General features: G+C 46.5%; 1 protein-coding gene across 6 annotated transcripts in view; it reads left to right on the forward strand.

The window, feature by feature from the left end:
• Positions 1-17,036, forward strand: part of LOC139578352 (transducin-like enhancer protein 1) — a 67,707-nt gene that overhangs the window by 22,418 nt on the left and 28,253 nt on the right. For 5 of the 6 annotated variants that reach the window (XM_071405819.1, XM_071405817.1, XM_071405820.1 and 2 more), the window contains 3 exons: positions 3,259-3,303; positions 5,617-5,679; positions 16,681-16,755. In XM_071405819.1, coding sequence (XP_071261920.1) covers positions 3,259-3,303; positions 5,617-5,679; positions 16,681-16,755 — 183 coding nt within the window. The remainder of the gene's footprint in view (positions 1-3,258; positions 3,304-5,616; positions 5,680-16,680; positions 16,756-17,036) is intronic. The other variant, XM_071405818.1, reaches the window with a different exon arrangement.

A 17,036-nucleotide genomic window follows, 5' to 3' on the forward strand; every position in this document is an offset into this window, starting at 1 on the left:
GGCTTTATTGGCATGGGAAACATATGTTAACATTGCCAAAGCAAGTGAAGTAGATAAACATTAACAGTAAACATTACACTCACAGAAGTTCCAAAAGAATAAAGACATTTCAAATGTCATATGTCTATATACAGTGTTGTAACGATGTACAAAGGGGAAAATGAATTAACATAAATATGGGTTGTATTTACAATGGTGTTTGTTCTTCACTGGTTGCCCTTCTGGCAACAGGTCACAAATCTTGCTACTGTGATTGCATACTGGTATTTCACCTAGTAGATTTGGGAGTTTATCAAAATCGGGTTTGTTTTCGAATGCTTTGTGGATCTGTGTAATCTCAGGGAAATATGTGTCTCTAATATGGTCATACATTTGGCAGGTTACGAAGTGACCTCATTTTGTGGTCAATGTGCACATACCCTGTCTTCTCTTGAGAGCCAGGTTTCTCAACAGCAAGGCTATGCTCGCTAAGTCTGTACATAGTCAAAGCTTTCCTTAAGTTTGGGTCAGTCACTGTGGTCAGGTGTTCTGCCACTGTCTATTCTCTGTTTAGGGCCAAATAGCGTTCTAGTTTGCAAATTTTTTTTTTGTTAACTACTTGACACATTGGAAAGAATTCTCAAATCAAATTGTATTTGTCACATACACATGGTTAGCTAGATGGTATAAAGTACAGTATATACATATGAGATGAGTAATGCAAGATATGTAAACATTATTAAGTGGCATTATTAAAGTGACTAGTGATCCATTTATTAAAGTCGGCAATGATTTCGGGGGGGCAGGTAGCCTAATCACTTTAGCTTTGGGCCAGTAACCGAAAGGTTGCTGGATCGAATCCCCAAGCTAACGAGGTAAAAAATATGTTGTTCTGCCACCGAACAAGGCAGTTAACCACTGTTCCCTGGTAGGCCGTCATTGTAAATAAGAATTTGTTCTTAACGGACTTGCCTAGTTAATTAAATAAAGGTTACATTTTTTTCTAAATAAATAAAGTCTGTATTTGGCAGTAGCCTCTGTGTTAGTGATGGCTGTTTAACAGTCTGATGGCCTTGAGAGAGGCTGTTTTTCAGTCTCTCTGTACCAGCTTTGATGCACCTATACTGACCTTGCCCTCTGGATAGCAGCGGGGTGAACAGGCAGTGGTTGTTGTCCTTGATGATCTTTTTTGCCTTCCTGTGACATCGGGTGGTATAGGTGTCCTGGAGGGCAGGTAGATTGCCACCGGTGATGCGTTGTGCAGACCGCACCACCCTCTGGAGAGCCTTGCGGTTGTGGGCGGTGCAGTTGCCGTACCAGGCGGTGATACAGCCCAACAGGATGCTCTCAATTGTGCATCTGTAAAAGTTTGAGGGTTTTGGGTATCAAGCCAAATTTCTTCAGCCTCCTGAGGTTGAAGAGGCGCTATTGCACCTTCTTCACCAGACTGTGTGGGTGGACCATTTCAGTTTGTCTGTGATGTGTACGCCGAGGAACTTAACTTTCCACATTCTCCACTGCTGTCCCGTCGATATGGATAGGGGGATGCTCCCTCTGCTGTTTCCTGACGTCCACAATCATCTCCTTTGTTTCGTTGAGTGAGAGGTTGTTTTCCTGACACCACACTGAGTGCCCTCACCTCCTCCCTGTAGGCTGTCTTGTCGTTGTTGGTAATCAAGCCCACTACTGTTGTGTCGTCTGCAAACTTGGTGATTGAGTTGGAGGCGTGCATCGCCACGCATTCATGGGTGAACAGGGAGTACAGGAGGGGGCTGAGCACGCACCTTGTGTGGCCATAGTGTTGAGAATCAGCGAATTGGAGGTGTTTCCTACCTCCACAAGGGTACGCGCTCAGCCCCCTCCTATACTCCCTACTCTTTTTGTTTTGTCATGATTTGGTTGAGTCTAATTGTGTTGCTGTCCTGGGGGTCTGTTTGTGTTTGTGAACAGAGCCCCAGGACCAGCTTGTTTAGGGGATTATTCTCCAGGTTCATATCTCTGTAGGTGATGGCTTTGTTATGGAAGGTTTGTGAATCACTTCCTTTTTGGTGGTTGTAGAATTTAACGTCTCTTTTCTGGATTTTGATTGTTAGTGGATATCAGCCTAATTCTGCTCTGGATGCATTATTTGGTGTTTTACATTGTACACAGAAAATATTTTTGCAGAGTTCTGCATGCGGAGTCTCAATTTGGTGTTTGTCCCATTTTTGTGAATTCTTGGTTGGTGAGTGGACCTCAGACCTCACAACCATAAAGGGCAATGGGTTCTATAACTAATTCAAGTTTTTTTTTTGTTGCCAGATCCTAATTGGTATGTCAAATTTTATGTTCCTTTTGATGGCATAGAAGGCCCTTCTTGCCTTGTCTCTCGGCTCGTTCACAGCTTTGGTAGTTACCTGTGGCGCTGATGTTTAGGCCGGGGTATGTATAGTTTTTTGTGTGCTCTAGGGCAACAATGTCTAGATGGAATTTGTATTTGTGGTCCTGGCAACTGGACCTTTTTTGGAACTGTCTCGGGTTAGACTGGCTGTGTGTGTTGACTACACAACACCACTGATGCCAGCATCTGGCAAGGGACTAAACATCACCCCCACTGGAAACCACATGGACCACACGTGTGTTGTCTCCAGCCCAAATATGGGTAATCCTCCACATTCCCTTAGAGCAGGCGGTGTTCAGATGAGGCGTGATCAGAGAGCCCCCTAACCGCAGCTGACTGTGTGGTGCCAGGCCCCACTGTTGCAAAAGGAGCTATGTGGGAGCCTGGCACAGCCCTGGCACTCTACCCATTTCTCGCTTCTTTTTTTGGGCTCTGGATTTTGGAGTCTGCAAGTTGCCTAGCAACAGCTCTGAATCTTGGCACAGCGACAGAACAAACAGCCAGCTGTCTCATACACACACACACACACACACACACACACACACACACACGCTTCCATCTCTTTATTTCTTCTACCTAGCTGACAAACCACTCACTACTTACTCCTCAACCAACCCTGTTGAAAATGACATGTCAGAATGTCACATAAGGGACGTCTGTTTTTTAAATTATTTGAGCTCTGCCCGATGATGATTTTCCATCCTTGTTCTGAACCGATTGATTGACACACGATCTCTGGGCTCACATGCCAGGTTGGCATAGCTTGGAGCTGAGGGCACAAAATAAATGAAACAAAACGATTCGCCCACTCATCTAGCCTTGAAAGGCTTAGATCTGCATATATGTAGATCTACATATATGCAAATGTATAACCATCGATTTACGTCTCATTTTTACAGTATTACGAGATGTCCTACGGCCTTAATATTGAAATGCACAAACAGGTGAGTACAACCGCCTTCCATTGTCATCTCTGCCTCCCTGCCTTTCTAGTCAATCTGGGTCTAGAGGAGTTATGTATGTATGCTATGCTGCTGGGAGAATCTAGTGAACTGGCCTCCAGCACAAAATGCTAATCCGCCCATGGTGGACCCATGATACTGTGCTGCTGTTGCATTAATAGGATCTGCAAACAGAATTCTTATTTCTAGACAGACAAGAGGAGAGGAGCAGCTGGAACATCCTCTTTACTCCCCTCAATATTCCTCTCTATTACCGCTGCTGACTTTACCCTCCTCCCTCCCTCTCTCCCTCCCTCCCTCTCTCCCCCCCTCCCTCTCTCCCCCCCTCCCTCTCTCCCCCTTTCTCTATAACTTTCTCCTCCTCTGTATCTCCCTCTTTCTCTATAACCTTCTCCTCTGTCTCTCCCGCTCTCTAACCTCCTCCTCTCTCTCTAACCTCCTCCTCTCTCTCTAACCTCCTCCTCTCTCTCTCTAACCTCCTCCTCCTCTCTCTCTAACCTCCTCCTCCTCTCTCTCTAACCTCCTCCTCTCTCTCTCTAACCTCCTCCTCCTCTCTCTCTAACCTCCTCCTCCTCTCTCTCTAACCTCCTCCTCCTCTCTCTCTAACCTCCTCCTCCTCTCTCTCTAACCTCCTCCTCCTCTCTCTAACCTCCTCCTCCTCTCTCTCTAACCTCCTCCTCCTCTCTCTCTAACCTCCTCCTCTCTCTCTAACCTCCTCCTCCTCTCTCTCTAACCTCCTCCTCCTCTCTCTCTAACCTCCTCCTCCTCTCCTCTCTCTAACCTCCTCCTCCTCTCTCTCTCTCTAACCTCCTCCTCCTCTCTCTCTCTCTAACCTCCTCCTCCTCTCTCTCTCTCTAACCTCCTCCTCCTCTCTCTCTCTCTCACCTCCTCCTCCTCTCTCTCTCTCTCACCTCCTCCTCCTCCTCTCTCTCTCTCTCACCTCCTCCTCCTTCTCTCTCTCTCTCTCACCTCCTCCTCCTCCTCTCTCTCTCTCTCTCTCACCTCCTCCTCCTCCTCTCTCTCTCTCTCTCTCTCACCTCCTCCTCCTCCTCTCTCTCTCTCTAACCTCCTCCTCCTCTCTCTCTCTCTCTCTCTCTCTCTCTCTCTCTCTCTAACCTCTTCCTCCTCCTCTCTCTCTCTCTCTAACCTCCTCCTCTCTCTCTCTCTCTCTCTCTCTCTAACCTCCTCCTCTCTCTCTCTCATATACCCCCCCTTTACAACCTCCATGTCTGCCCATCTCTGTTAGTCTTTTCCTCCCTCTCTCCTGCAGGTATACAGTCCATGCTGCTGAATTTCACTTTAAATCAGGTCACTGCCTTCAGAGCGTCTGCTCTCTCCCTTCGTTTCGCCATCTCAATCGCTCTCCTTTTGACAAGCCACACAAATCACCCTCCTTCCTTCTCTCTTTCTTTCTCTCTAGCTCTTCCTTCTCCTCCTTATGCATCCTGCCTCATTGGCTGTCAATTCCTCAAATGCACAAGAGCCTCCCCTTTCATTTCACTCTCCCATTTTGTTCTCCCCTCTTTATCCTCTTTCTCTTGCTCTCATTTTCATTCTCTCTCTCCCACCGTGCTGCCCTTCTCTCCAATCTCCCTGGCTCCCTCTCTCCTGAAGATGACATTCAGTAGTTGGCGTTCTCTAACAAGAAATCATTGTGTTTCCCTGGGGAGGGAGCTGATGGATGTATGGAGGAGAGTGCTGAAGGGTGGGCACTGCCTGTCTGCAGAATAGAGGGAAGTGGATGGAGGGGGGGGGGGGGGACGAGAAGGAGAGGAAGAAGAGTGTGAAGGAGGATGTGGGTGGGAGTTCACCACAGCATCAATAAATCACTTAGTAGAGAATGGTGTGGGGCTGTGTGGCCTGCCGGAGAGAGGGAAACAGTACAGCAGAGGCTAGCTGTCAGCAAGACTAATGACCCCCAGTCATAATGATGTTGTCATCATGATCTCTCCATGAATATCATTACTGGTCTTAACAGGTTTGCTGGGGGCCACCGCTAAGTTAATGAGGGGAGGGAGGGAGAGCTGTGTGGATCAGAGAGGCAAACGCCCATGGCTAAGCCCACTGACCCCCAGCAGGTAGGCACACACACACAGATGCTGGCCATGAATATTTTAGCTGGGCTCCCTGGCAGTGTTTGGATTTGCATGGACCAGATGTGTGGAGCTGAAATATTTACCACACTGGCCCTCGCAGCCAGCCCTGCTAAGGTTTTTGGGTGTGTGTTTTGCTTTGATGAGCACACACAAAAACACAGTGTCCTCCCTCACACACTCGCCCTCTTTTTTTCTGCAGACGGAGATCGCCAAGCGCCTGAATGTGATCTGTGCCCAGCTCATCCCTTTCCTGTCACAGGAGGTGAAACACACATACATACGGTCATGCATATTAACACATCAGTAACACGTTCAATATCTCTCTGACATCCACCCACAGACTGGTGCACATGCATGCTCCTCGTAACAAAGAAGTCCCAGTATAACATTCAGATGTACAGTACCACCAGGAAGCAGACACGCACATTAACACAGATGCTGTGACACAGAGTAAAAACATTAATTTAAGTCCTATGATGGTAGTGATGGCCCATTTACTGCTTATCACTTAGTAACCATTTATTCTCATGACTTTAATAAAATTATTATTATTTCATTCCAAGTCATCGTCTAATCTCTATAGAGCTGTTGCCTATGCTGTCTGACAAAATCACTATTTTAGTAGTTCTTCAGCCAGCTGTGCAGGCTGGCTGTCATTGTTTCTTTCCTGCTCATCAACTTGGATAGAGTCAAGGATATGTTTTGCGTTATTCTAAAGGCCCACTGTAACACATAGCATGTTTTCGTTTCCCTTACAATACATTTGATTAGTAATAGTTACAGTAAATAAAACAGTCCTGTAACAGGTCATTTTTACAGAGTAAAACGTAAAAGAGAAAGGTATCAACCTACAAGCCATGTGGTCAAAGTATTAAAATGAAACACTGATAAATAGGCATAACATTAGCTCATCATTACACTATTGTTGTTCTATATTAAATCAACCTCTTCACCCTCATCATTGAGTTAGGCCTCATTTTAAATTTGATAGTGAAGTAACTTGCACAATTATCGTTCATTCCATCCATTTGTCATTCATTCAGTGGGCTGGCATCGTTTGCATCTCTGGAAAGAGACGCAAATAATGTTTCACATTATTCTAAAGACCTACTGCAACACATAGCACATGTTCGTTTCCCTTACAATACATGTTATTAGTAATAAAGTTTTAGTAAATAAAACAGTCCCATAACAGCTTATTTTACGAAGTAAAATGTAAAAGAGAATGGTATCAACCCGCAAGGCGTGCGGTCAAATGTAAAAGAGAATGGTATCAACCCGCAAGGCGTGCGGTCAAATGTAAAAGAGAATGGTATCAACCCGCAAGGCGTGCGGTCAAATGTAAAAGAGAAAGGTATCAACCCGCAAGGCGTGCGGTCAAATGTAAAAGAGAAAGGTATCAACCCGCAAGGCGTGCGGTCAAATGTAAAAGAGAAAGGTATCAACCCGCAAGGCGTGCGGTCAAATGTAAAAGAGAAAGGTATCAACCCGCAAGGCGTGCGGTCAAATGTAAAAGAGAATGGTATCAACCCGCAAGGCGTGCGGTCAAATGTAAAAGAGAAAGGTATCAACCCGCAAAGCGTGCGGTCAAATGTAAAAGAGAATGGTATCAACCCGCAAGGCGTGCGGTCAAATGTAAAAGAGAATGGTATCAACCCGCAAGGCGTGCGGTCAAATGTAAAAGAGAATGGTATCAACCCGCAAGGCGTGCGGTCAAATGTAAAAGAGAATGGTATCAACCCGCAAGGCGTGCGGTCAAATGTAAAAGAGAATGGTATCAACCCGCAAGGCGTGCGGTCAAATGTAAAAGAGAAAGGTATCAACCCGCAAGGCGTGCGGTCAAATGTAAAAGAGAAAGGTATCAACCCGCAAGGCGTGCGGTCAAATGTAAAAGAGAATGGTATCAACCCGCAAGGCGTGCGGTCAAATGTAAAAGAGAAAGGTATCAACCCGCAAGGCGTGCGGTCAAATGTAAAAGAGAAAGGTATCAACCCGCAAGGCGTGCGGTCAAATGTAAAAGAGAAAGGTATCAACCCGCAAGGCGTGCGGTCAAATGTAAAAGAGAAAGGTATCAACCCGCAAGGCGTGCGGTCAAATGTAAAAGAGAAAGGTATCAACCCGCAAGGCGTGCGGTCAAATGTAAAAGAGAAAGGTATCAACCCGCAAGGCGTGCGGTCAAATGTAAAAGAGAAAGGTATCAACCCGCAAGGCGTGCGGTCAAATGTAAAAGAGAAAGGTATCAACCCGCAAGGCGTGCGGTCAAATGTAAAAGAGAAAGGTATCAACCCGCAAGGCGTGCGGTCAAATGTAAAAGAGAAAGGTATCAACCCGCAAGGCGTGCGGTCAAATGTAAAAGAGAAAGGTATCAACCCGCAAGGCGTGCGGTCAAATGTAAAAGAGAAAGGTATCAACCCGCAAGGCGTGCGGTCAAATGTAAAAGAGAAAGGTATCAACCCGCAAGGCGTGCGGTCAAATGTAAAAGAGAAAGGTATCAACCCGCAAGGCGTGCGGTCAAATGTAAAAGAGAATGGTATCAACCCGCAAGGCGTGCGGTCAAATGTAAAAGAGAAAGGTATCAACCCGCAAGGCGTGCGGTCAAATGTAAAAGAGAAAGGTATCAACCCGCAAGGCGTGCGGTCAAATGTAAAAGAGAAAGGTATCAACCCGCAAGGCGTGCGGTCAAATGTAAAAGAGAAAGGTATCAACCCGCAAGGCGTGCGGTCAAATGTAAAAGAGAAAGGTATCAACCCGCAAGGCGTGAGGTCAAATGTAAAAGAGAAAGGTATCAACCCGCAAGGCGTGCGGTCAAATGTAAAAGAGAAAGGTATCAACCCGCAAGGCGTGCGGTCAAATGTAAAAGAGAAAGGTATCAACCCGCAAGGCGTGCGGTCAAATGTAAAAGAGAATGGTATCAACCCGCAAGGCGTGCGGTCAAATGTAAAAGAGAAAGGTATCAACCCGCAAGGCGTGCGGTCAAATGTAAAAGAGAAAGGTATCAACCCGCAAGGCGTGCGGTCAAATGTAAAAGAGAAAGGTATCAACCCGCAAGGCGTGCGGTCAAATGTAAAAGAGAAAGGTATCAACCCGCAAGGCGTGCGGTCAAATGTAAAAGAGAAAGGTATCAACCCGCAAGGCGTGCGGTCAAATGTAAAAGAGAAAGGTATCAACCCGCAAGGCGTGCGGTCAAATGTAAAAGAGAATGGTATCAATCCGCAAGGCGTGCGGTCAAATGTAAAAGAGAATGGTATCAACCCGCAAGGCGTGCGGTCAAATGTAAAAGAGAAAGGTATCAACCCGCAAGGCGTGCGGTCAAATGTAAAAGAGAAAGGTATCAACCCGCAAGGCGTGCGGTCAAATGTAAAAGAGAAAGGTATCAACCCGCAAGGCGTGCGGTCAAATGTAAAAGAGAAAGGTATCAACCCGCAAGGCGTGCGGTCAAATGTAAAAGAGAAAGGTATCAACCCGCAAGGCGTGCGGTCAAATGTAAAAGAGAAAGGTATCAACCCGCAAGGCGTGCGGTCAAATGTAAAAGAGAAAGGTATCAACCCGCAAGGCGTGCGGTCAAATGTAAAAGAGAAAGGTATCAACCCGCAAGGCGTGCGGTCAAATGTAAAAGAGAAAGGTATCAACCCGCAAGGCGTGCGGTCAAATGTAAAAGAGAAAGGTATCAACCCGCAAGGCGTGCGGTCAAATGTAAAAGAGAAAGGTATCAACCCGCAAGGCGTGCGGTCAAATGTAAAAGAGAAAGGTATCAACCCGCAAGGCGTGCGGTCAAATGTAAAAGAGAAAGGTATCAACCCGCAAGGCGTGCGGTCAAATGTAAAAGAGAAAGGTATCAACCCGCAAGGCGTGCGGTCAAATGTAAAAGAGAATGGTATCAACCCGCAAGGCGTGCGGTCAAATGTAAAAGAGAAAGGTATCAACCCGCAAGGCGTGCGGTCAAATGTAAAAGAGAAAGGTATCAACCCGCAAGGCGTGCGGTCAAATGTAAAAGAGAAAGGTATCAACCCGCAAGGCGTGCGGTCAAATGTAAAAGAGAAAGGTATCAACCCGCAAGGCGTGCGGTCAAATGTAAAAGAGAAAGGTATCAACCCGCAAGGCGTGCGGTCAAATGTAAAAGAGAAAGGTATCAACCCGCAAGGCGTGCGGTCAAATGTAAAAGAGAAAGGTATCAACCCGCAAGGCGTGCGGTCAAATGTAAAAGAGAAAGGTATCAACCCGCAAGGCGTGCGGTCAAATGTAAAAGAGAAAGGTATCAACCCGCAAGGCGTGCGGTCAAATGTAAAAGAGAATGGTATCAACCCGCAAGGCGTGCGGTCAAATGTAAAAGAGAATGGTATCAACCCGCAAGGCGTGCGGTCAAATGTAAAAGAGAAAGGTATCAACCCGCAAGGCGTGCGGTCAAATGTAAAAGAGAAAGGTATCAACCCGCAAGGCGTGCGGTCAAATGTAAAAGAGAAAGGTATCAACCCGCAAGGCGTGCGGTCAAATGTAAAAGAGAAAGGTATCAACCCGCAAGGCGTGCGGTCAAATGTAAAAGAGAAAGGTATCAACCCGCAAGGCGTGCGGTCAAATGTAAAAGAGAAAGGTATCAACCCGCAAGGCGTGCGGTCAAATGTAAAAGAGAAAGGTATCAACCCGCAAGGCGTGCGGTCAAATGTAAAAGAGAAAGGTATCAACCCGCAAGGCGTGCGGTCAAATGTAAAAGAGAAAGGTATCAACCCGCAAGGCGTGCGGTCAAATGTAAAAGAGAAAGGTATCAACCCGCAAGGCGTGCGGTCAAATGTAAAAGAGAAAGGTATCAACCCGCAAGGCGTGCGGTCAAATGTAAAAGAGAAAGGTATCAACCCGCAAGGCGTGCGGTCAAATGTAAAAGAGAAAGGTATCAACCCGCAAGGCGTGCGGTCAAATGTAAAAGAGAAAGGTATCAACCCGCAAGGCGTGCGGTCAAATGTAAAAGAGAATGGTATCAACCCGCAAGGCGTGCGGTCAAATGTAAAAGAGAAAGGTATCAACCCGCAAGGCGTGCGGTCAAATGTAAAAGAGAAAGGTATCAACCCGCAAGGCGTGCGGTCAAATGTAAAAGAGAAAGGTATCAACCCGCAAGGCGTGCGGTCAAATGTAAAAGAGAATGGTATCAACCCGCAAGGCGTGCGGTCAAATGTAAAAGAGAAAGGTATCAACCCGCAAGGCGTGCGGTCAAATGTAAAAGAGAAAGGTATCAACCCGCAAGGCGTGCGGTCAAATGTAAAAGAGAAAGGTATCAACCCGCAAGGCGTGCGGTCAAATGTAAAAGAGAAAGGTATCAACCCGCAAGGCGTGCGGTCAAATGTAAAAGAGAAAGGTATCAACCCGCAAGGCGTGCGGTCAAATGTAAAAGAGAAAGGTATCAACCCGCAAGGCGTGCGGTCAAATGTAAAAGAGAAAGGTATCAACCCGCAAGGCGTGCGGTCAAATGTAAAAGAGAAAGGTATCAACCCGCAAGGCGTGCGGTCAAATGTAAAAGAGAAAGGTATCAACCCGCAAGGCGTGCGGTCAAATGTAAAAGAGAAAGGTATCAACCCGCAAGGCGTGCGGTCAAATGTAAAAGAGAAAGGTATCAACCCGCAAGGCGTGCGGTCAAATGTAAAAGAGAAAGGTATCAACCCGCAAGGCGTGCGGTCAAATGTAAAAGAGAAAGGTATCAACCCGCAAGGCGTGCGGTCAAATGTAAAAGAGAAAGGTATCAACCCGCAAGGCGTGCGGTCAAATGTAAAAGAGAAAGGTATCAACCCGCAAGGCGTGCGGTCAAATGTAAAAGAGAAAGGTATCAACCCGCAAGGCGTGCGGTCAAATGTAAAAGAGAAAGGTATCAACCCGCAAGGCGTGCGGTCAAATGTAAAAGAGAATGGTATCAACCCGCAAGGCGTGCGGTCATATGTAAAAGAGAAAGGTATCAACCCGCAAGGCGTGCGGTCAAATGTAAAAGAGAAAGGTATCAACCCGCAAGGCGTGCGGTCAAATGTAAAAGAGAAAGGTATCAACCCGCAAGGCGTGCGGTCAAATGTAAAAGAGAAAGGTATCAACCCGCAAGGCGTGCGGTCAAATGTAAAAGAGAAAGGTATCAACCCGCAAGGCGTGCGGTCAAATGTAAAAGAGAAAGGTATCAACCCGCAAGGCGTGCGGTCAAATGTAAAAGAGAAAGGTATCAACCCGCAAGGCGTGCGGTCAAATGTAAAAGAGAAAGGTATCAACCCGCAAGGCGTGCGGTCAAATGTAAAAGAGAATGGTATCAACCCGCAAGGCGTGCGGTCAAATGTAAAAGAGAAAGGTATCAACCCGCAAGGCGTGCGGTCAAATGTAAAAGAGAAAGGTATCAACCCGCAAGGCGTGCGGTCAAATGTAAAAGAGAAAGGTATCAACCCGCAAGGCGTGCGGTCAAATGTAAAAGAGAAAGGTATCAACCCGCAAGGCGTGCGGTCAAATGTAAAAGAGAAAGGTATCAACCCGCAAGGCGTGCGGTCAAATGTAAAAGAGAAAGGTATCAACCCGCAAGGCGTGCGGTCAAATGTAAAAGAGAAAGGTATCAACCCGCAAGGCGTGCGGTCAAATGTAAAAGAGAAAGGTATCAACCCGCAAGGCGTGCGGTCAAATGTAAAAGAGAAAGGTATCAACCCGCAAGGCGTGCGGTCAAATGTAAAAGAGAAAGGTATCAACCCGCAAGGCGTGCGGTCAAATGTAAAAGAGAAAGGTATCAACCCGCAAGGCGTGCGGTCAAATGTAAAAGAGAAAGGTATCAACCCGCAAGGCGTGCGGTCAAATGTAAAAGAGAAAGGTATCAACCCGCAAGGCGTGCGGTCAAATGTAAAAGAGAAAGGTATCAACCCGCAAGGCGTGCGGTCAAATGTAAAAGAGAAAGGTATCAACCCGCAAGGCGTGCGGTCAAATGTAAAAGAGAAAGGTATCAACCCGCAAGGCGTGCGGTCAAATGTAAAAGAGAAAGGTATCAACCCGCAAGGCGTGCGGTCAAATGTAAAAGAGAAAGGTATCAACCCGCAAGGCGTGCGGTCAAATGTAAAAGAGAAAGGTATCAACCCGCAAGGCGTGCGGTCAAATGTAAAAGAGAATGGTATCAACCCGCAAGGCGTGCGGTCAAATGTAAAAGAGAAAGGTATCAACCCGCAAGGCGTGCGGTCAAATGTAAAAGAGAAAGGTATCAACCCGCAAGGCGTGCGGTCAAATGTAAAAGAGAAAGGTATCAACCCGCAAGGCGTGCGGTCAAATGTAAAAGAGAAAGGTATCAACCCGCAAGGCGTGCGGTCAAATGTAAAAGAGAAAGGTATCAACCCGCAAGGCGTGCGGTCAAATGTAAAAGAGAAAGGTATCAACCCGCAAGGCGTGCGGTCAAATGTAAAAGAGAAAGGTATCAACCCGCAAGGCGTGCGGTCAAATGTAAAAGAGAAAGGTATCAACCCGCAAGGCGTGCGGTCAAATGTAAAAGAGAAAGGTATCAACCCGCAAGGCGTGCGGTCAAATGTAAAAGAGAAAGGTATCAACCCGCAAGGCGTGCGGTCAAATGTAAAAGAGAATGGTATCAACCCGCAAGGCGTGCGGTCAAATGTAAAAGAGAAAGGTATCAACCCGCAAGGCGTGCGGTCAAATGTAAAAGAGAAAGGTATCAACCCGCAAGGCGTGCGGTCAAATGTAAAAGAGAAAGGTATCAACCCGCAAGGCGTGCGGTCAAATGTAAAAGAGAAAGGTATCAACCCGCAAGGCGTGCGGTCAAATGTAAAAGAGAAAGGTATCAACCCGCAAGGCGTGCGGTCAAATGTAAAAGAGAAAGGTATCAACCCGCAAGGCGTGCGGTCAAATGTAAAAGAGAAAGGTATCAACCCGCAAGGCGTGCGGTCAAATGTAAAAGAGAAAGGTATCAACCCGCAAGGCGTGCGGTCAAATGTAAAAGAGAAAGGTATCAACCCGCAAGGCGTGCGGTCAAATGTAAAAGAGAAAGGTATCAACCCGCAAGGCGTGCGGTCAAATGTAAAAGAGAAAGGTATCAACCCGCAAGGCGTGCGGTCAAATGTAAAAGAGAAAGGTATCAACCCGCAAGGCGTGCGGTCAAATGTAAAAGAGAAAGGTATCAACCCGCAAGGCGTGCGGTCAAATGTAAAAGAGAAAGGTATCAACCCGCAAGGCGTGCGGTCAAATGTAAAAGAGAAAGGTATCAACCCGCAAGGCGTGCGGTCAAATGTAAAAGAGAATGGTATCAACCCGCAAGGCGTGCGGTCAAATGTAAAAGAGAAAGGTATCAACCCGCAAGGCGTGCGGTCAAATGTAAAAGAGAAAGGTATCAACCCGCAAGGCGTGCGGTCAAATGTAAAAGAGAAAGGTATCAACCCGCAAGGCGTGCGGTCAAATGTAAAAGAGAAAGGTATCAACCCGCAAGGCGTGCGGTCAAATGTAAAAGAGAAAGGTATCAACCCGCAAGGCGTGCGGTCAAATGTAAAAGAGAAAGGTATCAACCCGCAAGGCGTGCGGTCAAATGTAAAAGAGAAAGGTATCAACCCGCAAGGCGTGCGGTCAAATGTAAAAGAGAAAGGTATCAACCCGCAAGGCGTGCGGTCAAATGTAAAAGAGAAAGGTATCAACCCGCAAGGCGTGCGGTCAAATGTAAAAGAGAAAGGTATCAACCCGCAAGGCGTGCGGTCAAATGTAAAAGAGAAAGGTATCAACCCGCAAGGCGTGCGGTCAAATGTAAAAGAGAAAGGTATCAACCCGCAAGGCGTGCGGTCAAATGTAAAAGAGAAAGGTATCAACCCGCAAGGCGTGCGGTCAAATGTAAAAGAGAAAGGTATCAACCCGCAAGGCGTGCGGTCAAATGTAAAAGAGAAAGGTATCAACCCGCAAGGCGTGCGGTCAAATGTAAAAGAGAAAGGTATCAACCCGCAAGGCGTGCGGTCAAATGTAAAAGAGAAAGGTATCAACCCGCAAGGCGTGCGGTCAAATGTAAAAGAGAAAGGTATCAACCCGCAAGGCGTGCGGTCAAATGTAAAAGAGAAAGGTATCAACCCGCAAGGCGTGCGGTCAAATGTAAAAGAGAATGGTATCAACCCGCAAGGCGTGCGGTCAAATGTAAAAGAGAAAGGTATCAACCCGCAAGGCGTGCGGTCAAATGTAAAAGAGAAAGGTATCAACCCGCAAGGCGTGCGGTCAAATGTAAAAGAGAAAGGTATCAACCCGCAAGGCGTGCGGTCAAATGTAAAAGAGAAAGGTATCAACCCGCAAGGCGTGCGGTCAAATGTAAAAGAGAAAGGTATCAACCCGCAAGGCGTGCGGTCAAATGTAAAAGAGAAAGGTATCAACCCGCAAGGCGTGCGGTCAAATGTAAAAGAGAAAGGTATCAACCCGCAAGGCGTGCGGTCAAATGTAAAAGAGAAAGGTATCAACCCGCAAGGCGTGCGGTCAAATGTAAAAGAGAAAGGTATCAACCCGCAAGGCGTGCGGTCAAATGTAAAAGAGAAAGGTATCAACCCGCAAGGCGTGCGGTCAAATGTAAAAGAGAATGGTATCAACCCGCAAGGCGTGCGGTCAAATGTAAAAGAGAAAGGTATCAACCCGCAAGGCGTGCGGTCAAATGTAAAAGAGAAAGGTATCAACCCGCAAGGCGTGCGGTCAAATGTAAAAGAGAAAGGTATCAACCCGCAAGGCGTGCGGTCAAATGTAAAAGAGAAAGGTATCAACCCGCAAGGCGTGCGGTCAAATGTAAAAGAGAAAGGTATCAACCCGCAAGGCGTGCGGTCAAATGTAAAAGAGAAAGGTATCAACCCGCAAGGCGTGCGGTCAAATGTAAAAGAGAAAGGTATCAACCCGCAAGGCGTGCGGTCAAATGTAAAAGAGAAAGGTATCAACCCGCAAGGCGTGCGGTCAAATGTAAAAGAGAAAGGTATCAACCCGCAAGGCGTGCGGTCAAATGTAAAAGAGAAAGGTATCAACCCGCAAGGCGTGCGGTCAAATGTAAAAGAGAAAGGTATCAACCCGCAAGGCGTGCGGTCAAATGTAAAAGAGAAAGGTATCAACCCGCAAGGCGTGCGGTCAAATGTAAAAGAGAAAGGTATCAACCCGCAAGGCGTGCGGTCAAATGTAAAAGAGAAAGGTATCAACCCGCAAGGCGTGCGGTCAAATGTAAAAGAGAAAGGTATCAACCCGCAAGGCGTGCGGTCAAATGTAAAAGAGAATGGTATCAACCCGCAAGGCGTGCGGTCAAATGTAAAAGAGAAAGGTATCAACCCGCAAGGCGTGCGGTCAAATGTAAAAGAGAAAGGTATCAACCCGCAAGGCGTGCGGTCAAATGTAAAAGAGAAAGGTATCAACCCGCAAGGCGTGCGGTCAAATGTAAAAGAGAAAGGTATCAACCCGCAAGGCGTGCGGTCAAATGTAAAAGAGAAAGGTATCAACCCGCAAGGCGTGCGGTCAAATGTAAAAGAGAAAGGTATCAACCCGCAAGGCGTGCGGTCAAATGTAAAAGAGAAAGGTATCAACCCGCAAGGCGTGCGGTCAAATGTAAAAGAGAAAGGTATCAACCCGCAAGGCGTGCGGTCAAATGATTTGCCGCTGATAAAATAGGCATAACAAACTTCTCATTAGACTATTGTCTTTCTAAATTAAATCAACCTCTTCACCCTCCTTATCATTCAGTTAGGCTTAATTTAAAAATGAATTGTGGGGTAAGGTGCACAATTATTGCCCATTCATCCATTTGTCATTCATTCATTCAGTGAGGCGAGAGAGAGGGACCCATTAGCGCCTGGCTGGGTACTATAAGGTCCTACAGTTAAGAATAGGTGGGGAAAAAACAAGTAAAAAGGCTCAATACTTTTTCTGTTTATGATTTCAAAATTCTGACAAATGAGCAGTGTAAAATACAAACATTAGGAAGTCAGGGAAGGAGCAGGACAAAGATTTGCTTTTGGGGCTGTTTTTTAAATTTATTTACAAAATCAAACGTTGGTGGATGTTGGCCTATGGTGGTTCTAGTGTTAACCGGTTCACATGCTTTTAAAATAACGGTTCTGTTCCGGAACAGTATTGATCAATTTTGTTTTTGGTTTGGGTTCTGTTCCTAAAATAATGTTGTTGTTTTGGGTTCTGTCCCCTGAACCGGTTCCAACCCTTGCTATATGTACCACGTTTTTTTTATTGAATGTATTTACATTTAGTTAAAATGCAGACTTTTATTTAAGTTTCTCCTCTCCCCATCTCACTGTTACCTTGGCTTGTCCCACAGCACCAACAACAGGTGGTCCAGGCCATGGAGCGCGCCAAGCAGGTGACTATGGGGGAGTTAAATGCGTCGATAGGGGTACGTGGACTCCCTCCTCTACCTCATACAGTGTTTAACTCATCCTCTCATACATCTTTATTTCGGTTATTTTGTTTGTGCTTTCTGTGGGTAGCCAATTCCCCCTCCTCCCAGCATGCCCACAGGTTCACACACACGCACACACAGACACAGACAAATTGGTCACTTAGTGCAGGTCTGACTGGAACAGGCTGAGATGAGTGTTAGGAAATGGAGAGGGAGAAGAGAGAGGGATGAAAGATGACACTGTTTGTGTGTGTCTGCACAATGCTACTGCTGTG

Source organism: Salvelinus alpinus, chromosome 6, assembly GCF_045679555.1.
Source record: "Salvelinus alpinus chromosome 6, SLU_Salpinus.1, whole genome shotgun sequence".
NCBI classification, from domain to species: Eukaryota; Metazoa; Chordata; class Actinopteri; order Salmoniformes; family Salmonidae; genus Salvelinus; species Salvelinus alpinus.